The following is a 23585-nucleotide window of genomic DNA, read 5'->3' as shown; positions in this document are numbered from 1 at the left end:
TTGGGAGTCAGAAACATGGGTGCATACATACGTGTGCGTGCCCAGGACGTATCTCACTCTCCTGCCCATTCATCTTTGTTGGTATACCACTCAACCCTCTGGACCTAATGTAAGTAACCCCTTCTCCCCCAAAGCCTTGCAGCCCACAAGGAACTTGCCCTCCTCTGAGATGTTGGTCTCCATCACTCTTTGTGAAAACAAACCCAGCCTAGTAAGTGATGCCAATTTTCATGTATTTACACCCTATTTCCCCAGCCTCAGCCATTCCTGACGTATGTAAGTCCCATTTCACTCTGCAGCTTGCCCTACCACAACAGTACCAGATTTGTTTTTATGAAGTTTCCCTGAATCTCTGATATCTGCCAAGAAGGAATTATTTTATTGATAACAGCCTAAAACTCAGTGACATTACAATGTCCTTCTCTCAAGGTTGAAAAAACATGAAACAAAGAGCTATAAATCCCTGCTGTCCCTGAGTCAGGACACCACACTCTCCATGGCCCAGGGCGTGCACTCCTGTGTGAGAAGGGTAGAGAGTAGTGCTTGTCTGTGGTTGTGCCCTCTTCTAGGAGGTTTCCATAATAAAGAGTTCCTGTGAGCTGGCACTTCCTGAGCATGCGGAGATGAGGAAATCTGCCTTCCCCTGGCACAGTATTGTGTCACCATATACATTCTAGGAGCAAAGTGATCTGACAACGTGTTAATTTCCAGACATGAATACCTGGCCTCGGCAGGGAGGTAAGCCCTGTGCACTTCATTCTGACCTATACCAAACCCTGAAGCATCAAAAACACAGATACACAGCTCACTGATTCTAGAGGTGGGCACACTCTATGAAAGCTGTACTCAAACAGTTCATCTCCTTTGGGTTCATGAATAAATGCACTTTGAGATAACAAGAGCATTGCTTGTACCTAAATGAAAAAGTTTCTTCTGATGAAAACAGGTTGTGTTTTCAAAGTTGCTTTCATGTTTTAACAAACTGTCCTGGGTTGCGTACAACCAGCCATGGAGTTGCAGGAAGCAGGACTCTCAGTGTTAAAACTGAGTCATGGGCAAACCAATGACCACCGTGCTAAATTATGTAAGGCTGGGAACCCATTATGAAATGTATCACCTTTGTGGGAGGACATTTCTTTTTCATTATTTCATTTTTCTGTACTCATTCCTACGTTCATCCTAAAATAGAGACACTAACACTAGTTCCATAGTTCTGAGTTAAAGCATTGAATATTTGTGCGAGTGTACAGTCAGTACTTCACAGCGTGAGGGAGGGAGGTGGGCAGGTGTGGTGAATAAGGGTGCAGTTGGCTGTTCCCAGCATTCATAACTTGGCACCTATGTAGTTTCAGTTTGAAAGGTGTTCATGCCAAGAGGGTGTGTGATATGATGAATAATGAGGGAGAGGCTGAGCTCAGGGTCTGGGACACAAAGCCGGGCTCAGGGACACACAGACAAGTTTCAGTATTAAGGTAGGAGATTGGGGTCCATGTGGAGAATAGGAAGCAAGGTGGTCTTAGGCGGTGCATGGAGACGGTGTATACAGCCAAGGACAGTGAACAGAGGTGCAAGCCAGGCAGTGGGCACAGGACCGCCCTGGTCAGAGTAGACAGTATCTGGAGCGCAGACACCCAGTCTGCCCCAGAAGGTACAGTCCAGGAGCAATTCCAGCCATCTGGACCATGGCTGAGTAACTAGAAATAAGAAGGAGAAAAAAAATGCCTCAGAGGAGCCAAAACCAACACCACAGTCCCTCATGAAAGAGCTGCTCCTGGGGCCCCCTCAGAGTCGGCCCTCAGCTGTTTGACGGCCGTGTTCCGTTGCATCGTGGGAGCCGAGAGTCAGCAAGAGGATCCACACGCAGGGCAGTGTGGGCAGCGCTCAGTCTGATGGCCACAGAGGAACAAAAGCAAGAAAAAGAACAGGGCATCTGGGGCCATGAACCGTGAGTAGCACCTGGACCTGAGGGTCCATGGTTAGAGCCCCAGGAGGGCGAGGCCGTCACACTGAGGCTGCTTTCCTGGATTCTCAAGGTCCCTCGTGCATGCACTCCTTGTACTTGGGGAAAGAACAAGTGAACTGTAGTACTCTACAATGGAATATTTCTCAGCTATAGAAAAGTTTTGCTAAGCAGAACAATCTCAAAAACATTACGATATGGAGAAAATGGAGGCACAGAAGAGTCCATACTGTGTGATTCCATTTATAAGAAAATCTAGAATCAGTGATGATAGAAATCAAAAAGCAGGTCATTCTTGGGGCAGGGGAATTTGAAGGGACTCTGAGGTCCTGGAACATTCTGTCTCACTTGGGGTGGTGGTTACACAGGTGCATACCAATTGACAAATGTATCGAACTAAACACTTAAGACCCATGCATTTTATTGGATATAATAATTGTACATCATTTAAAAAGTGAGAATGTTTGATACCTTGATCTGAATGGTTACATCAGTATATACACATGTCAAAATTCATCAAGCTATACACTAAGATTTGCACATTTTGTTTTATGTACCTCAATAGAAAATAAATTCAAAAATTTCTTTAATAGAAAATATACTTATTGATGGCATTTCTTTCTGATTCAAAAGTAACATACTTCATGTCAATTATCTGTTTAAAATTTTTAAAATCAAAGTAGGTTTTAAAAAACAATATAATCACTCAAGATTATATACATAGACCCTTAGTCTATCTCGTCAGCCCCTCTTGTGTACCTGGCATTGAGCTGGTCATTGGGAATACAAAATGAGCACATATTATCCCTGCCCTCACACCCCTGACAGATGCATGCCCAGGTGCTGGCAGTATAGTGTGATACGGAGTAAGAGACAGATTGGGAAGGAAGTAGATGGGGATCTGGGAAGACTCTCTAGTACCTTCATTGGAGCCAAGACTTGGAGAGGGTGGGGGAAGGCAAGATGGAGAATTCCAGGCAGAAATAGCATATGCAAAGAGGAGGCGGCACACGGGGGACTTTCTTTAAGGAACGGAGCAGCTAACACATAGGGTACAGGAAAAAAATGAGAGGTGAACTCAGGCAGACAGAATGGGGCCAGACAGCAAAAGTCGTTTGGACTTCATCCTGTGGCCAACGGAACAAGCTCCAGGAGGTTTTATGAGGGTTTCAAGCAAGAGAATGAATGCTCAGCATTGCTGTATCAATGGATAACTCTGCAGCAATGTGGAGGATGGCCTGGCGGGGAAGACGGTGGGGCCAAGAGACCAGTTACCCTGCGTAGGGTGGCAGGTGTTAACTAGACTTAGTGTGGTGACCATTTCAGTGTATGCAAATACTGATTGTTATGCTGCACACCTGAAATCAATATAGTACATGTTAATTGGCCTCAATTTTTAAAACAAATTAAAGACAAAAAATTAAAAACAAAGGTTCCTTTTCTCAATATACCAATTAACAGGTTTTGTAAATTTAATTATAAAATAAAATGTCATTAACAGAGACACACCAGTTAACATGGCTGTGAAATCCAGCAGAGACCACCAAGGAGCCCACTAAGGCGCCGGTCAGAGCCATGGGGCTTTGCTGGGGAAGAGCAGTCCATAGGAGTCGGTAATGCTGAGCACGAGGGAAACTGAGGAGCTGGAGGCGATCTCAAGACATCTGGCTAGGGGCTCCGGCCCAGAGATGACTTCCTCACCGAGATCACCACTAGGGCAGAAAGGCAAGTGCGGGGGAGCGAGGGATTGGCGCCTGCTGCATGTGCCCTGTTGGCATGTGGGGAGAACCGTCTGCAGTGCAGAAGAGACCAGACGCAAAGTCCAGCCTGAACACACACTGCTGATGTGGGCGGTGTAAGTCTGGGCAAATTACAGAGCCACTGAGACATGTGGAACTGAGCAGCGCACCTGTCTGTCCGCCGGTAAGGTTAGCAAGGAGGCCGTCGGCTTGGGGTCAGGAGACCTGGGGTCCCACCGCAGCACTCTCATGAGGAGGGAAACCGAGCTCACTGGGGAGGAAGGGAAGAGAGAAGGAGGCGTCAGCCAGGAGGGGGGCGCTCCTCCTACTTCCTGCTTCACCTAGAGCCACCCTTCCGCCTGATCCGGGACACCTCTCATCACACACAGGGCTACCCAGCCTGCCCCTGGAGGCCCGGGGGGGTGGGACAACCCTGCCACCATAGAAAGCTTTACACAGCCATGTGGTAAGTGCAGGGGTTAGTGTCTTTGCACGAGATTAGCTGTAGAGTTCTGGGACCTACTGCAAAATGAAAATGCAGGGGCACGAATGCAATGGCAGCGATTGCATGCCCGCGGGCCTGGATGGTTTAATCTCTCCAAAATTTAAAAAAATCTCCTCTGTGATGTGAAGATAATAGTACTTAATCCATGATGTTCTTAGGAACAGCGTAAGTGATAATGTGTGTGAGCTGAGCCGTGCTCGTAGTTAAGTGCTCAGGACCTAGTAGGTCTCTTGAGGCCGCTGCTCAAGTCCATTTGCCCTCAGAGTCAGAGGTCTCTGCTCAGCAGCCTTCCTGCAGTTACCCAACATCTACCTTAGGAAACAGAGGGTGGTAGTGCTGCCTTATCTGGGGAAAAATGTTTTCAGACTGGCACTCATTAAATGACATGCCTCAGACACTCTTAGCAAATACAGCAGCAAAAACAGGAAACAGGGTAATGCTAAAGGAAGCCTCCTGCCCCTAGGAGCCACCTTCCACTTGTCATGTCTCATTGCCCACACACCGTATTGCCAGGCCCTTGTATCTAGTGCTACAAACAACACACTCTACCAGAAACCCTGCACTGGTACAGAAATGAGGAGTCCATTTACTGAAAAGATCAGACAGATGTTCTACGTCAGAGATTTGTCAATTTCCTCCACTGAATGCTTATTAATCCCTATGCAACTAGGGCCATTGGGATGAAAGAATTAAAGAAACCTGTGTCCTGTTTTTGTTTCTGTTCTATGTTTAGCATCTAGAAGCTTTATTGTTTTATCTGTAACATTTGGGATACCTGGAACCGATTTTTGTGTACAGTGAAGTAGGGGGTCTAAATTACATTCTTTCCATACAGATATCCTGCAGACCCAGCACTGTTTATTGAAAAGACAATCCTTTTTCTGCACAGGAAGCCCATTACAATTGCATCAAGGGTTTGATGTGCTACTTTATTTTTCTCCTGTGCTATCTTCTAGGAGTTTTATAGTTTTGCATTTCACCCTTAGGTCTGTGATCCACTTTGAGCTAAATTTTGGGAATAGTATAAGGTCTATGTCCAGATTCTTTTTCTTTGGTATGTAGATGTTCAGTTGTTTCAGCACCATTTGTTGAAATATATGTTAAAACGAACATATATTTATGAAAATAAGAAATGCTTACTCTGCAGGACACCACCTCACATCATCTTCCATTCCCCCCTTTGGGAAATCCCGCAGTGGGAGGCTGAGATCACAGCAGCAGATAAGGGAAGGTTTTCTGTAGTAGTGAGGTTATTTTTTTTAATCTTTTAAGAATTTGTTACATAAGAAGTTCATATTTGTTTTAGATAGAAAAGAATTTACAGGTAACTACAAAGAAGTAAATAAAAGTCACTTATAATCCTCATACACAGAGGTAAGCACTATTACCATTTTGGTGCAGTGGCTTTCCCCCATACACATATATACATTGTATCTTATAAAAAATGGGGTAATAAATTAATACTGTTTGTTCTCTTAATTTTTACTTAATATGTCCTTAATAGCTCTTCATGTCAATAAATCATATTTTTATGTAATCATCTTAATGGATGTGATGCACAATATGCTAACTGGCCCCCACTTCCTTCTCCATCCTAAACACAGACTTGATCCCCCTTTCAAAGCCTCTGCCTTCCAGACTCCTATTTTAAAGATACCCACCACCATGGCTTAAGAAATAAAACCAAAGTCCGCTTTGCTCCCCTTCCAAATTCCATTTCCTTTTCTGCCCGTGGGTAACTGTTACTCTAGAGTTAGTGCTTCCCATTTCTCATGCAGGAATATATTTCCATGACTGTATCCAAATGTATCCATTAACAATTTACAGTATTGCTTTGTTGGCTTTAAATCATACACACACACATGTATAATGATATTCACTATATACATTGTTCTGCAGGTTGCTTTCTTCACTCAGAACGATGCTTCTAAGTTTTATCCATGTTGTTGTATGTAGCTTTCATGTATTCATTTTTAGCTACTCCCTGCTGTTCCACTACATGAGTACACCACAATGACTCATCCATTTCCTACTGATAGTAAAAGTAAAGAATGATGCTATCTTCTTGTGTAATCAGTAAGTATTTCTTTAGAGTTCATACCCAGGACCAGAAATGCAGAGTTGAAGGGTATATTTATCTTTCTTAAAAATTCAATTTATTTAAACAAAAACAGGTCATCCATTTCTCTCTACTCCCTACCCCTCTAACCACCACCAATCTGTTCTCTGTATCTATGAACTTAGTTTTATTTTTTTTCTAGATCCCATATATAAGAGAGGTCATATAGTATTTATCTTTCACTACTGACTTATCTTACTTACCATAATGCCCTCAACATCCATCCATGTTGTAGCAAATGACAAGAACTCATTCTTTTTTATGGCTGAATAATATTCCATTGTGAATACATATGCCACCTTTATCCATTCATCGTACAGTAGACACTCAGATTGTTTCCATATCTTGGTTATTGTAAATACTGTTGCAGTGAATGTGGGGGTGTAGATATCTTTTCAAGTCAGCATTTTTTTCTTCAGACAAATAATCCAAAGTGGAATTGTTAGATCATATGCAATTTCTATTTTTAATTTTTTGAGAAACGTCCATATTGCTTTTCACAGTGGCTGAACCAAATTACATTCCCACAGTGCACAAGTGTTCCCTTCTCTCCACATCCTTGCCAATGCCTGTTATTTCTAGTATTTTTGATAGCAGCCATTCTAACAGGTATGAGGTGGTATCTCATGGTGGTTTGGATTTGCATTTTTCTGATGATTAATGATGTAGAACATCTTTTCATGTGCCTGATGGTCATCTGTATGTCTTCTATGGAAATGTCTGTTCAAATCTTCTGCCCATTTTTTAAACCAGTTTTTTTTTGCTATTGCGTTGTGTGAGTTTTTTATTTTGGATGTTGGCCCCTTATAATATATGATTTGCAGTTATCTTCTCCTATTCAGTAAGTTGGCTTTTCATTCTGTTGATGATTTCCTTTGCTGTGTAGAAGCTTTTTACTTGGTGCAGTCCCATTTATTTTTACTTTTGTTGCTTTTGCATTGGATTTTACTGACACGAAAAAAAAAAAATTTACAGATGTTACTTTTGATGTCAGGTTTTAAGAGATGCTTTTGCTTTCGGTGTTGCCTGACCTATGTCAAGGAGCTTACCACCTATGTTTTCTGCTAGGAGTTCTAGGGTTTCAGGTTTTCAGGTCTTACATTCAAGTGTTTCATCCATTTTGAGTTCATTTTTATGAATGGTGTAAGATAGGAGTTCGTTCTTTACATGTGGCTGCCCAATTTTCCCAATATCACCAATTGAAGAGACTGTTCTTTCCCCTTTGTGTATTCTTGATTCCTTTGTGGTAAATTAATTGACCATATATGTGTGGGCTTATTTCTGGGCTCTCTATTTGTTCCATTGATCTATGTATGTTTTTATGCCAATACTACTCTTTTAATTACTGTAGTTTGTAATATGATTTGAAATCAGGGAGCCTCTAATAATTATAATGCCTCCAGCTTTGTTCTTCTTTCTCAGGTTTGCTTTAGCTATTCAGGTTCCATACAAATATTTTTATGGTTCCATACAAATTTTAGGATTATTTGTTCTATTTCTGCAAAAATATGCCATTAGAATTTTGATAGGGATTGCACTGAATCTGTATATTGCTTTGAGGAGTATGGACATTTTAACAATATTAATTCTTCCAATCCATGAGCACAGAATATCTTTCCACTTATTTGTGTCTTCAGAGTCCTTCCTCAGTGTCTCACAGTTTTCAGTGTGCAGGTCTTCCACCTCCTTGGTTAAATTTATTCCTAGGTATTTTGTTCTTTTAATACATGGTCAATGGGACTGTCTTCATTCCTCTTTCTGGAAGTTTATTGTTAGTATATAGAAGCACAACAGATTTTTGCATGTGAAAGTTCACTATTAGTATAGAGATACACAACAGACTTTTGCATATTGATTTTATATTCTGCAACTGTATTGAATTTATTAGTTCTAACAATTTATTGATGAAGTCTTTAGGTTATTATACATATCCTATCGTAACCTACAAATAGTGGTAGTTTTCCCTTTTCCTTTTCAACTTAGATGCCTTTTATTTCTTGTCTTGCCTAACTGCTCTGGCAAGGACTTCTAATACTATGTCAAAGAAAAGTGGTGAGGGTGAGCATCGTTGTCTTGTTCCTGATCCTAGAGGAAAAGCTTTCAGCTTTCCATCATTGAGTATGAGCTTAGCTATGGGTTTGTCATATGTGGCCTTTATTATACTGAGGTACATGCCCTCTATACCCACTTTGTTGAGAGTTTTTATCACAAATGGATGTTGAATTTTGTCAAATGCTTTTTCTGCATCTATTGAGATGATCATATGATTTTTATCCTTCAGTTTTTTAATGCGGTGTATGACAATGACTGATTTGTGAATGTTGAGCCATCCTTGTATCCCTGGAAGAAATTCTGCTTGATCCTGGTGTATGATCCTTTTAATGTATTGTTGAACTCAGTTTGCTAATATTTTGTTAAGTTCTTAAGTAATGGGCAGATGTGTAAAGATTTTAAAGGCTTTTTTTCCCTGAATGTCTTGATTTCTAAGTTGTAAGACTCATTCCAAAGCATGCTAGGATCCCTAGGCCAGTAGGGAAGGTGACCAAGCTGGGATATGCCAGGAAAGGGTCAAAATCAATCCACCCATAATACTCTCACAGAAAAAGATGCTCACCAGTATAATACACAAGACCCTAAGCTAAGAGAGGTAGCAGACTGGCTTGTACTCAGTCCATAGAAATACCCCAAATGGCACAAGATTAAATTTAGGGTGCATCTGTTGACCTCTAGAGTCAAAAGCTTTGTTTATACACACACTTTATAATGATCAGGTCAATCCAAAAACCAACTGTCAAATGACTTGTTTGTGAGATGAAGCAAGTCTGTGAGTTTCCCAGTCCTCTGGTCAGATAAACTGACCTGAACCTTGTAGATATCATAATTTCATTGATACCTCCTACGGCAGAGCTCTCTTATAGGGCAGGGCCCCACACTGTGGAGAAACTTCTGGAAGTGGAGTCAAAACTGAGATGGATAGAGACAAAGGAAAGAGATGATCCATTTAAAAGTGAAGAAGGAGAATAGAGTCATTACATGGAAACAATAGAAGATTAAGATCAGAAATCAACCAGGCATCCTTCTAAAAGTTCAGGAGAAATAATTTTTAAAGTAAGCAGCAGAAATATATCAAGACCAAATCCCATGTGAAGTTATAAGAAAAAAGAGATTAAGAAGCTGAAAAACATCCCTACAGATCATGAAAAACCAGAAAGACATATGTAAAAAACAGATCAAAACTGTAAACCTTCTATTTGAAAAGAATAATAAAATAAAATGTAAAGGATTCAAGGTGTATAAGAACAACAGCATATATCAGAACCAAGAGAAACTCAGAAATGAGATGGCAGAACTCAGGAAATAACTATAGAAAAGAAACATTATCTCAAAAATGAGGAGAAAATTAGAATAAATAGACACAATAAATAGTACCTTAAGAAAAACAAAAAGTTTTAAAAAGGAAATTTTAAAGTAAAAAAGAAATGAAGAAAAACAAGAAGGATATGAAAGAAAACAAATATTGACAATTAGGAGAAAGATCCAACACATAGGATAATAAGAGACACTGAAAAGAAAACCAAAGGAGCAGAACACATACTACAGTTTATTTCAAAAACTATCCAAGAAAAGAAAAAGCTAACTGAAACTACATATTGAAAAAGCACATGCAGTAGCTAAAAATACAACCCAAAATAACTAACACCAATATATATTCTGGAAAAAAATTACCACAGATTAAAAAGCCCTTTGGGCATCTAGGCAAAAACAGTTAATAATATTTAAGATAAGAAAATCAAACTTCCATAAACTTCTGACAGCAAGACTTAATGCCAGGAAAAAAAAATAATAGTGTATTAAAATTCTCAAGGAAAGAAAATATGATCCAAGGAGTTTATATCCTGAAAAACTGATTTTAAGGGAAAAGGGTGCAAACTGTTAACATGCAGGAAATCAAGAATTCTGTTGTCATCCATAAGCCTTTTGAAGAATCTACTAGAAAACAAGCATCAGACACCAAAAAGGCCACAGAAACATTGACACAGGACTGGTGATGAGCATTAAACATACAGTTATTCATAGAACTAAGACTCGATAAGGTTTAAAATGGAGAAAATACAATATGCAATGACTATGTGTTCAGGTAAGTTAGATGTAGTACAACTATTTAGAAATGGGGAGAATAAGAACTGATAAAAAAGATGTTTAACAGTTCATAGTAATCCTGTTTGTGGGGGTAGTAGTTTGAGACTATAATGTGTTTAATATGAGATAAAAATAAGCAAGTAATTATAAATATTCTAATTATATCATCTCCTGTACTTACAGGTTTTCTTAGTACAAAAGAAAGGATTTATAGATTTAACATAGAAAAGGTTAAGTAAAAAACACCTATTCATGAAATTAAATTTTAAGCACTACTTATCAACCCAGGAAGGACTTTATCTTAACTTTTCCTTTATCTTAAAAGTAGGGTGTATATATATATATATATCCTAAAATATATATATCCTAACTCTGTTTACTGAAGAGACCTAGAAATAATTTATGATATTTATGATCTTGAAAACTAATAAATGAAGGGAAAGAATCAAAAAGCAAACATTTATCCTGCCTTTCTATTGTGATCTGAACGACTGGGTAACCCAAAAGTAGAAAGGGGAGGAGTAACTGTATTAAATTATTCCAACTAAAAATTTTCAAAGAAATAGTAAAATTAAAACACACCATTTTGCAACTCCCAGTGAATGAACGGATCTAGGTAACAATTACCAATAGCTGCTATCATCACAAAAATAAAGGCAATGAGACATGTGCACCCTGGTGAAAGAACATTCCATAGGTGATGTGTCTGCAGGAGACATGCTCTGTTAGACTTTCTCACTACTGAGATACAAAATTTGATCACTTGGTCAAGGTAATGAATGCATAAAATTTTGATTTGGAAAAGATTGTTTTGAAAAATTAAAATTGAAAAGAAAAAGGACAAAGTTACCCAGAATCCACTGTGGCAAGGTGGCAGAACACAGAGAAGGGAGGCATCTAGCTTTCAGGGACTATTTGGCAGACGTTCTAGGAGCGGTGCCTCATGCCCAATGTTGGCAGCAGTCAGTTCTCTACTGGAACAGTCCAGCAATGTAATCAATGTAGTTCAGGCATGGTTTTCTAAGTAACACTTTCCTGGAAATTTTCTAAGCTACCTAATTGCTGTTACTAGAGATTTACCCCTAGAATGGAGTCTCTTGTTCATGACTAAAGGATCTGGAATCCAAAGGATTGATGTGTGTGTGTGTGCTTAAATTAATGAGTCTCCAAAATGCCATTAATTTCTCCAAATTAATTTTAAAAGCCTAGATTGGCTGACAAAAAGGAGCTATTTGCTTTGATCAGTGTTGGCCTCTGAAAGCCTTCAAGAAAATAAACAGAAGCTTGCCTTTCATAGAACCCTGGGTATTTGACAAGTGTTGGGAGTGTGTGTACAGTAATCTTTGGTTTTATATAAACCTGACAAGAGAGTGACAGTGACAAGTCTTTCTCAGAAAATTCTTAAAGAATCGTTTATTCTGGAAGCAATTAAGCCTGAAAGCATACTCAATGTTAATGTTTATTCAGCATTTACTTGTCTTTTCTGTACCACACTTTCTTGTACTTGCTGAAGATATTTTGCATATATATTGAGGGAAAACATAATAGTGTTCAAAAACACCCGCTACCCCTGCCTTGGGGGACTTTCTCTTCCCAGTCATGTCAGGCTGGGCCATGTGATTTGATTCTGCCAATGGAAGGTGGAAGGACTGTGGGTCATTCCCAGCTCTAAAAGCCAGTTTGGGCTTTACCAAGCTCTTTTTCCCCTGCCCTTGTGTTCCAGCTAGAAGCTTCTCAGTCAGCCTGAGATCCGGGGAAAGATGCACCCAGAGCAGAGCCACAGTTCACCCACAACAAACACAGAGCCTGACTATATGACAATGAAGTAGTGAGCCACGGAGATCTGGAACCCTCTTTATCACAGTGTAACCTAGCTTGTCTATTAATTGCTTATTAGTGCTCAGAGCTATTATGTTTAAAGCGCTGTTTATAAACCAGGCCCTTGCATTCATTCATCATTATGATGTAGATATTTAATTCTCCACTTTACAGATGAGGAGACCAGACCTGTTAAATCAAGAAGTTAAATTACTGCCACCTGACCAGAAACAGCGTTGAAATGGAGACCCAAGTCCCTTTCATGCCAGGGGTTCCTGTTCTTAATACTACTACCAAACTGAGGAAAGTCCCACCAGACCCAGCCATCTGCATCTGGCCTCCTGAGCATTTATGATATGGTCCCTGGGCTCACAGAAGAACTCAGCAAACACCTACAGACTGACTGGCAGCTCTAAACAACAGCTCCTGTGGGTCCGAATGAATGACTCACTATTTATTGAACACCAACTGACAAATTCCATTGGATAAAGTTGTCTAGGATCTCACACAGAACACAGAAAAAATGCGGACTGCAGCTTCAGGAATGACCTAATGAAGGAGAAAATGGGCCAAATACAAGACTTAGAAGCAGTGTTGGAAGAAGGCCCTGCAGCAGACAGAACCCCAGCCCTGGAGTCCAAGGGCCTGCATGCTGGTCTCTCCCACCACAGTGTGATGTCACCCATCATGTTTACCGCTCTGATTCTGTTTCCTCACATGAAAAGGTACTGATTAAACTGGTCCTGAGTGCCAAATTTAAAAATCCATGTAAATCCCTTCAAATTGTAGAATGCGTTGAAATGTCCAAGCATGGGACCTGGCTGGGCTGGTCAGGGAAGTGAGTCCGGAAAAGGTCTGGAAATATTCTTCATCCAGGGCAGTAATTCTCAGACTTCTGTGGCAGGTACTTGGAGATAATAGGATTTTTGATTTACTGAAATGTCTCCTTTACAGAATTATATAAAACACATTGTTTTTTAAAATTTTTAATTAAAACTTGCTGATTAAAAAACATAAAGTGCTAGAAAATTCTGAAAGATAAGGAATTGCTAAATTGAGGCATTTTACATACAATCTAAAATTCAGGAGCTCGTATAGGTGGACATGGTGAGAGGTAATTTTCTCTCTGTTGTCATGGAGAGGCATGTAATCATGAACATTTGAAATTAGAGCAAAGAGTAGGGTGAAGCCAGCCTAAAAAGGCTTCATGAACAGAACTAGACTTAGTGATCTCTGTTATTGAATTCCAGTTTTGAAAAGATCCTCAAGGGAAAGAAAAAGGCACTGATACATATGGAGTGCCCCCTATATGTCAGAAATGTTGCAGAAGTTATCTCTAATTTCACAGCAACTTGGCAAGGTCTGAAGAGGATTTGAGGGGATTGTATAACCCACCCAGGTCACACAGCTAGCAAGTGACAAAAGCAACTCAAATCCTTATCTGTCTGACCCCAAAGTTCAGTCTCTTTCTACTACAGCAGGAGTTGGCAAACTACAGCCCAGCCCACCACCTTTATTTTTGTACTACCTATGAGTCAAGAATGGTTTTTACATGTTTAAATGGTTAAAAAGAAGAAGAAAAAGATTTTGTGACATGTAAAGATGATGTGAAATTTAAATTTCAGTGGCCATAAATTAAGTTGTACAGGAGCAGAGCCACCTATTTACTTACATATTATCTATGGCTGCTTGCTTTTGTGCTCCCACAGCAGAGCTGAGTGGTTGTGACAGAAACCATATGGCCCCCAAAGTCTAAAAATTTTCTACCTGGCCCTTTACAGAAAAAAATTTGCCCACCCCCTGCTCTAGACCAGACAGCTTTGTAAGTAAGTGATCCAGCCTTCCCCTTGTGCAAATGAGGAAACATAAGGCCACAAAGATTGAATAAACGTGCTCCAAATTAGCAATATTGGAAGAGACATGGGCATCTCACCCACAGCATGGAGGCTGGGTCAAGGAGAGAGCTCAGGTGGGGAGGAACGGAGGATGTCACCCTCAGACCGCACCCTTCCTCCGTGAAACAATAATGAATGAGAACGTGGCTCAGCCACGTAATGATGTTGATAACAGATTAATGAGAAAGATGGTTTAAAAAATGATTTTTTAAAAGAAATTGCCTATGTATATGGTTGTGTGAAACTAGGTGTGAATACATACGTATCTCCATCCAAAAATAAAGCAAAGATTCGCATCAAATTTCTAACAGTAGTTATTTCTACTGAATGAGAAAGGGGGATGCTTTCATGACGTACACAATTACTTGTTTGAATCTTTTATCTTGAAAAGGTAATATATGCAAAAACCTCAAAATAAAATGAAAGCCTTATCATCTATAAAATAAACGGAGCCTAAAAGATTATTAAATATATCACTGTGGAAGTAACTAGGAAGAGCCCCTAAATGCTATTAGGTTGGTAAAACCCAAGTATGGCCTGTAAAGCAGCCAACTCTACAGTGCCAATATCAATTCCTTGGTTTTGATAGTGAACCATATTGTGCAAGATGTCCCTGTTCAGGGAGACTGGGTGATGAATACATGGGACCTCTATTTTTGCAAAGTCATGCTCATCTAGAATTAAAATATAAAGTTTAAATATCTGTTAGGTTGAACTATATGAGCGTGTCAGTACTGGGTTGTTTTTGGTCTCCTGTAGGAGCAATTTCATATAGCTAACTGTATCAAAGGAAAGCTTTAACATAATCAATTATACTTGAACCTGTCTGAAGAACTTTGGTGGCAGTTGTAGGGTGGTCTGTGCAGAGTCAGAGGACCCAGTAGCTTTGTGGGGCGGGAGGGTCACGAGGCTTTCTAAGAGGGGCCAGCTCCTGTGCCCTGAGCCAGACCTCAGGAAGCAGCAAGCATACCCCACTCCACAGGAAGATGTGCACTTCTCAACATGCAGGTTTACAGACTGTCCCCCTAAAGGTCTCTCTCCCACTCATTGTTAACAGTTCTGGGTGAGTGGACAAATTAAGTTTCAGGCTCTACAAAGCCAAGAGTGGCCCTTGAGTGTGTGATAGTGACCAGCCACTCTCCCCCTGGGAGGAGCTGACTGCAGAGGAAACAGCTCAACTCTCTGTGATGTAGCTTCTGCGTGGTCAGCTCAGGCCAAAGACAAAGGTAGGCTAGTGGACCCCAGAGGGACCCACTGCAAGCAGTGGGACCTTCTAGCTACTGCTCCACACAACAAATGACCCTGCTGCTCGGGTAGCACTTCTCACGTGGCTAGGAAGTGCGGGCATATTTAGGCCAACGTAAAGGAGGGCATTCTCTGTTAGATAGTTTGACACAAATCTTGCAGACAATATAAACTCTGGGATTGGATGGAGGGATACATGACCCTAGACCAGTAGCCTAAACAGTAGAACACCGATAAAGTCCCTGAGAAAAATTATCTGATACATTGCTTTAGTGTCCAAAAGAACAAAAACATTAGTCTTAAAATGAAATAGGGTGCTTTTCCTTGACTTTTTCCCCTTACCAAGCTCTTTTCAATATTAAAAATACATATTTTAGAGAGCATTAAACAGGGGTGAGAGAGAAAGTTGACAAAGACCATATGGCGGACAGGCAGTTGGAAGTTCAGCAACGAAACCCTCTGAGTGAGGGGAGCCTGCTAGTGTGCAAAACACCATAGCATGGGGGGCTTAAACACCCGAAATGTGTTATTTCCCAGTTCTGGAGGCTGGATGGCCAAGCCTGAGGAGCTGGCAGAGTTGTTTCCTTCTGAGGGCTGAGGGAAAAGGGCCCAGGCCTCTCTCTCAGCTTATGGGGATTTGCTGGGCATCTTTGGTGTGTAAAAATATCACCCTGATCTGTGCTTCCATCTTCACATGACCTCTGAGTGGGTCTGTGTCCAAATTTCTCTTTTTAAAAGGACACTCCTCGTATTGGGTTAGGTCCCACCCTCCTCCAGGATGACCTCATCTTAACTAATCACACCTGCAATGGCCGTATTTCCAAATAAAGTCACATACTGAGAGACACTGGGAGTTAGAAACTCAACATACAAATCTGGGAGGAGGGCACATTTCAGTCGAGAACAGGAAGCAAAGGTCAGTATTCACACTGACACCCCAAAACTCCTTCTCTGGTATTCACTCTGTTTGTGGTTGTCCCTAGCTATATGCCTTTCATCAAAGAGGAAGTGTATTAAAAGTAGACTATCTGAAGCCCTAGGGAAGCTGCCAAGGGAGAGAGAAAATTTGACAGAGAATCACGGAAATTAAATGATTTTGCGTAATAGAAGGTGTCCTGGACAGACATCAAAACATGTGGGCTGTAGGCCTGGTTCTGAGTCTGCTCAGCTGGAGAATTTGGAGCTAGAGCTGTCCACTCGCTGGCTGAGCAAAAGTTCCTGCTCTGCGAGACGGAGGGGCTACATGAGCAGCTGCACAGAGGCCCCCAGAGGGTCCACACACCGGCTGTCAGAACCAGGACTAGAGCCCAGACCCCCTTTGCCTGGAGCTTTCTCCACTTCACCTGCATCTCCCAGAGATTCTAGACTCCATCTCTTGAACTCTGAGAGTGCAGACCCAGTCGTTTCAGCTCAAACTACGTGCTTTAAATCTACCCTTCCCTCAAAACCCCTGACCCACCTAAAGATCACAAGTCACCCCATAATCTTTTCAGAAGGCCTGGTGGCTGGGCAGCCTATAATTTCCTTGACTCGCACTACCCACCCCAAGTACAGAACTGTTCTGGGCAGGACAATTGCTGGTATTTAGCAGAGTCTGGGTCTGCGCAGCTCAGCAGATGGTTTTCCATGGCCACAGTCCGCAGACGACTGTCTGGACATCCCATGCTGAAACCAAGCTTGGGCAGTATTACAGGTTTGCATAAAATCAGATCCAGCACGCCAAAGTTTGGTTACTCCCACTCCTGTACCCAGCAAGCATCTCCACAGGGATTCCACACATCTGAAAATGGAAAAAGTACTAAACCTTAACCATTTTTACCTTTCCTCTGACTGTCTGCCATTTTCCACTTGACAAATAGCATAAGAAGCCCTTTTACCTCTTCCCCATGAGAACAGTCTGAAAAATGGTTAACATAGATTGCTAGTTAGCATTAACCACAGTGAGGGAAAATGTAAAACATTAATGTCACCTTTTTATATGGCAATGTTGAGCATTGGAGGCTAATAATAAACTCTTATTTACAGGGTCAAACACCACAATATGTACATATCACTAGAGTGTGTTTGCAAAATAGGCAATAACTGCTCTAAATAGACTGTCTCAGAATGACTAAGAAATAATAAGTGTCTTGCCTTCAAAATTAACAACAGAGGAAAAGCATATTATTTTAGGCACTACAGTAAGAAGCAGCTTTCCCTGGGAGGGGTGCGGCTGCAGCAGGAGATATTCAAAACTCAGAGCTTGTCCTCATGTTACTTCCCATACAGCAGGAAGCAGGGCCACGTATAGTTGTGGGAAGAGCAAGACCCACAGAGTAAACACTGCCTGAAGAGGTTACATCAGACAACTTCAGAGTCTAGACCCGGAAAGAACCTTCGTGTCCCTTGAACTCCAGCCTGCCTGGCCCTTAATTTGCAGTAACTTGCTCAAGTTCACACAAGGTAAAGCAGGAAATGCCCACAGAAAATTCCCACCCAAAGATGTTCAGATTCTTGGGGTTTATGCACTGGCTTTGAATGCAGGCCAGCCTTTCAGCCCCAGCTCTGCTTCTGTGTCGCCTGGGATAAATCAGTAAACTTCATGGTATGATAAATCAGTACACATTCCTCTGTATTAGAAGTGGCAGCACTGGCCCTACTACCCAAAGTAATCTGCAGATTCAGTGTGATGCCTATCAGAACACCAACAGCATTTTTCACAGAATTAGAGCAGATAATCCTAAAAGTTGTATGGAACCACAAAAGATCCTAGGCAAAGCAATCTTGAGAAAGAACACAGCTGGAGATAACATACTTCCTGATTTCAAATTATATAACAAAGCTGTAGTAATCAAAATAGTGTGGTACTGGCACAAAAACAGACATGTAGATCAATGGAACAGAATAGAGTACCCAGAAATAAGCCCATGCTTATGTGGTCAATTAGTATATGACAAAGGATACAAAAACACAATGGGGAAAGGACAGTCTCTTCAATAAATGGAAAACAGGACAGCTATGACCAAAAGAATGAAACTAGATCACTCTCATACACCATACACAAAAATTAACTCAAAATGGATTAAAGACTTAAATATAAGAGGTGAGACTATAAAACCCCTAGAAGAAAACAGGCAGTAAACTCTTGAATATTGGCATTAGAATTTTTTTCTAGGTAGATCTCACTAAACAAAGGCAACAAAAGCAAAAATAAACAAGTGGGACTACATCAAAACTAAAAAGCTGTACAGTAAAAGAAACCATCAAGAAACAAAAAGGCAACCTACTGAATGGGAGAAGATATTTGCAAATGATATATCTGATAAGGGGCTATTATCCAAAATACATAAAGGGCACGTACACCAAAAAAGAAAAAAAACCCACAAATAATCCACTTTTAATATAGACAGAGGACCTGAACAGATGTTTTTCCAAAGGAGACATACAGATGACCAACATAAAATGCTCTACATCACTGGTCATCAGAGAAATGCAAATCAAAACCACAATATCACCTTACACCAGTCAGAATGAACACTATCAGAAAGACAAGAAATAATAAGTGTTGGTGAAGATGTAGAGAAAAGGGAACCCTGTGACAGTGTTGGTGGAAATGTCAATTGGTACAGCCACTGTGGAAAGCAGTATGGAGTTCCTTAAAAAACTAAATATAGAAATACATACAACCCATAATTCCACTTCTGCAGAAAAATGAAGTAATAAATTTGAATTATATATGCACTGCTATTTTTATTGCAGCATTATTTAACATAGCCAAGATATGGAAACAGCCAAAGTGTCCATCAATAAAGAAATGGGTAAAAAGACATGATACATATATGTAATAAAATATTACTCAGCTATGAAAAAAAGAAGGAAATCTTGCCATTTGTGACAACATGGATGGACCTAGAGGGCATTATGGCAAGTGAAATAAGTCAGACAAAGAAAGGTAAATACCACATTATTCCACTTATATGTGAAATCTAAAAGATAAAACAAAACAAATGAACAAAACAGACTCATAAACACAGAAAACAGAGTAGTGGTGGCCATAGGGAAAGGAGGCTGGGGAATGGGTGTAATAGGTGAAGGAGATAAAGAAGTACATACTTTTTTTTCACTTGATGTATAGTTGATATACAACCTTATATTGGTTTCAAGTATACAATATAGAGCTTCAACAGTTACATATTATTAAACCCTTACCCCCACTATTGAAGTTACTATTTGTCAATATAAGTGTTATAGAATCATTGGCTATATTCTCCATGCTACTACCATCCCTGTGACCAACTTATGACTGAGAATTTTTGTGCCCCTTTATCCTCCTCATCCCTCACCCACTCATCCCAGCCCCTGCCCCATCATAACCACCAGTCACTTCTCAGTGTCTGTGAGTCTACTGCTATTTTGTTCATTTTGTTTTGGTCTGTTTTTATATTCCACAAATATGTGAACTCATGTGGTATTTGTCTTTCTCTGCCTGGCTTACTTCACTTAACATAATACCCTCTAGATCCATCTATGTTGTTGTAAATGACTGGATTTCTTTCCTTTTATGGATTAATAATATTCCATTGTGTATATCTACCACATCTTCTTTATCCATTCATCTCTTGATAGGCACCTAGGTTGTTTCCATATCTTGGCTATTGTAAATAATGCAGCAGTAAACATAGGGGTGCATATATCTTTTTGAATCAGGGGTTTTGTTTTCTTTGGGTAAATTCCTAGAAGTAGAATTACTGGGTCAAATGGTATTTCTATTTTTCATCTTTTGAGGAACTTCCATACTGCTTTCCACAGTGGTTGCACCAATTCACATTCCCACCAACAGTGTAGGAGGATTCCATTTCTCCACATCCTTGCCAACACCTGTTATTTCTTGCCTCTGGGATAGTGGCCTTTCTAACTGGTGTGAGGTGATATCCCACTGTGGTTTTTACATTTCCCTGATGATTAGCAGTGTGGAGCATCTTTCCATTTGCCTGCTGGCCATCTTTATTTCTTCTTTGGGAAAATGTCTGTTCAGCATCTCTACCCATTTTTTAATTGGGTTATTTGTTTTTTTAGTGTAGAGTTATATGAGTTCTTTATATACTTAGGTGTTGATCCCTTATCAGATAAATCATTTACAAATATATTCTCCCATACTATAGGATGCCTTTTTGTTCTGCTGATGGTGTCCTTTGCTGTACAGAAGCTTTTTAGTTTGGTGTACCTCCACTTGTTCATTATTTATTTTGTTTCCTTTGTCTCAGGACATGTGTCCAGTAAAAAACTGTTCATACTTACATTCAAGAAATTTTTGCCTATGTTTTCTTCTAAGAGTTTTATGGTTTCATGTCTTACATTCAGGTCTTGATCCATTTTGTTTACTTTTGTGTATGGGGTTAGACAGTAATCCAGTTTCATTGTCTTGCATGTGGCTGTCCGGTATTCTTAACCCATTATTGAAGAGGCTGTGTTTTCCCCATTGTGTATTCATGACTCCTTTACTGTATATTGAACATATATGTGTGGGTTTATATCTGGGCTCTTTATTCTATTCCATTGATCTATAAGTCTGTTCTTGTGCCAGTACTTTATTGTTTTGATTATTATAATTTTGTAGTATAGCTTGAAGTCAGGGAACAAAATACTCTCAGCTTTGTTCTTCTTTCTCAGGATGGCTTTGGCAATTCAGGGTCTTTTGTGGTTCCATATGAATTTTAGAACTATTTGTTCTAGTTCATTGAAAAATGCTGTTGGTAGTTTGATAGGGATTGCATTGACTCTGTAGATTGCTTTGGGCAGGATGGCCATTTTGACAATATTAATTTTTCCACTCCATTGACATGGGATTTATTTATTTATTTATTTATATCTTCTTTAATTTCTCTCATGAGTGTCTTATAGTTTTCAGAGTAAACATCTTTTTAAAAAATGGCAGCACATACTGCATGGTGTTGCTGGAGGGATTAAATGAGATAACATATGTAACAGGCCTGTGTTATTGCAAAATGATACTAAATGAAATGCATCAAGCAAAAATGTGAGTAAAAAATACAGTATTTTTTTGAAGTGATACTTTATGACGATAATAAAAATCTGACAGAGCCAATTACTTTCAAAGTTGATAAACTCCACCACATTTGCAACACTAAATAATTGCCTTTAGACTAATAATAACACCACATATTTGTTTAGGCCTTTCCTAGTTTCTGAGTCCCTTTAATACAGCTCACTGAATTCATTCTCATTGAGGAAACCGGTGGGGAAACCAAAGCTCAAAGAATCTAGCGATTTCCCCCAAGGGCACCAACTTAATGAATGGCAGGGCTGGGTGTCCAATTTGACGTAAGGTGCTGTCAACAAAACCCACATTGCCTCTGGAAAGAAAGTGGCTAGTCTGAGCAGACTAGTATCACTAAGTGGCTGCCCACTGTTGACAAAGATTCACCAGCACCAGGACTGTGGTTGGGCTTGTTTGTAACGCAAGTGGAGAGTTCCCCAGGGAGGGGCCTCGTGCCCAGCCTTCCCTCCACGCGGCACAGACGTCACACCAGCCAGTGGAGGGGAGACGCTCCATCTCAGCCTCACTCTCAAGCAGCAGGAAATGAGCCTCCAGGCGAGCAGTCCAAGTGATGACCCAGATCTCTCACCCTCCCTCTGCCTCCCTTCACCTCATGTAATCAGTGCAAACCCTGAGCCCTTTCCACTCCCAGATCCAAGATGCCAACCAGACTGGCACACAGAAGTAATAATTTTATCCCTAGATGAAGAGAAATGTTCAAGGTCCCAAATCTCTCATTGATCATGGAGGGAAAGAAATCAAGTATTCAGATATTTTATTTGTGTGGTACCATGTGAAGTAGTATACAGTAGGCATATGTGAAATTACTCATTTGAAATTATTCGTGTGTAAATTTAGTTTTTATCAGAATGTTTTCATTGTAAAGACAGCCTCAAAGACACAAAGGAAGCCTCTCTGCTCCTCGGCTGTCTTGTGTTAAAATTGCAGTTATTTCTGGAAGGCATTTTGGCATTATCCATCAAGTGCTTTTAAAAGGTTTACATCCATTGGCCCAGCGTTTCCCTTTCTGAGAAACATTATCAGAAATTCAGACAAAGGGACACGCATGTAGATATCGTCCCTTACAATCTGGAAGGGTTAACCACAAATGTCAGTGTCCACTGCTAAAAGGGAATATGCCAAGAGGGTACCAATGACTGCCTCTCAGCAACGGGATTGTGAGAGAACTTTATTTTTTCCTTTTTCTTTATATGTCTCTGTATTTTTCAAAAAAAATTATCTATAATAAGAAACAACCCAAATATCCATCAATAGATGAGTGAATAAACAAAATGTGGTATATGTATACAATGATTCAGCATTTACAAGGAAAGAAATTCAGACACAGGCTACAACTTTGTGAACCTTGAGGACTTTATGCTAAATAAAATAAGCCAGCCACAAAAGGATAAATACTGGATGCTTCCACTCATATGAGGTGCCTGGATTCATATATGAGTCAGATTCATAGAGACAGAGTAGAGTAGGGGTTGCCAGGGGTGGGGAGTTAGTGTTCAATGGGGACAGAGTTTCAGTTTGGGAGGATGAAACAGTTCTGGAGACGGATGGTGGGGATGGTTGTACAACAATGTGAACGTACTTTATGCCACTGAACTGTACACTTAAAATGGTTGAAATGATATACTTACATTATGTATATTTTACCAAAATAAAAATTTTAAAGCAAAAGTTCTATAATAAATATGTTTTACTCTGACACTCAAGGAAAATGTTAATGGAAAATGAAATGAAAATGCTGGCTTTGACTAGATGGTCTCATTTCCAGCCTTTGCCTTCCACACCCTAATACCATGTTCAACATTCAGCTTCAGTAGGAGCACCATGAACGCCAGGGCTGAGCCACACTGAGACACCCAAGCTCGAGACTCAGATACATTAGCCTCTTATTTAGGTAGAAAGAATTAAGTGGAATTATTTCCCTGTAATGAGTTGCTTTACGTTTTATACTTAGCATTAACCAAAAAAGAGAAAGGACAGGGGAGAGGGAGAGGAAAGAATAAGTAATAAAATTCCAACTTTAAATACAGTGCTTTGGGGGTACAAAATATATTCGCCTTTTAAACATGTATGTTTCATGATCACAAGAAAAAGAAATGGAGGATAGTG

At 40.2% G+C, this 23585-nt stretch overlaps 1 protein-coding gene and 1 long non-coding RNA gene across 7 annotated transcripts in view; one reads left to right on the top strand and one right to left on the bottom strand.

The window, feature by feature from the left end:
* LOC118968366 (uncharacterized) overlaps positions 1 to 23585 on the bottom strand; it is a 103207-nt gene that overhangs the window by 52442 nt on the left and 27180 nt on the right. For 3 of the 6 annotated variants that reach the window (XR_012126071.1, XM_073224219.1, XM_073224218.1), the window contains exon 5: positions 3693 to 3970. The exons of the other annotated variants lie outside the window; for them this stretch is intronic. Coding sequence is in view for 2 of the 3 variants with exons in the window: in XM_073224219.1 (XP_073080320.1) it covers positions 3916 to 3970 (55 nt within the window). In the remaining variant the exon portion in view is untranslated. Of the gene's footprint in view, positions 1 to 3692; positions 3971 to 23585 lie in introns of those variants that run through there. 6 annotated transcript variants of the gene reach the window in all.
* Positions 1413 to 23582, top strand: LOC118968368 (uncharacterized). Its single transcript, XR_012126072.1, has 3 exons — positions 1413 to 1945; positions 3462 to 3685; positions 12456 to 23582. It is a non-coding gene; the product is annotated as an uncharacterized lncRNA (long non-coding RNA).

The sequence above is a fragment of the Manis javanica genome, chromosome 16 (assembly GCF_040802235.1).
Source record: "Manis javanica isolate MJ-LG chromosome 16, MJ_LKY, whole genome shotgun sequence".
NCBI lineage: Eukaryota > Metazoa > Chordata > Mammalia > Pholidota > Manidae > Manis > Manis javanica.
The sequence above is the reverse complement of the archived record's forward strand: the minus strand, read 5'-3'. Positions and strand labels throughout refer to the sequence as shown.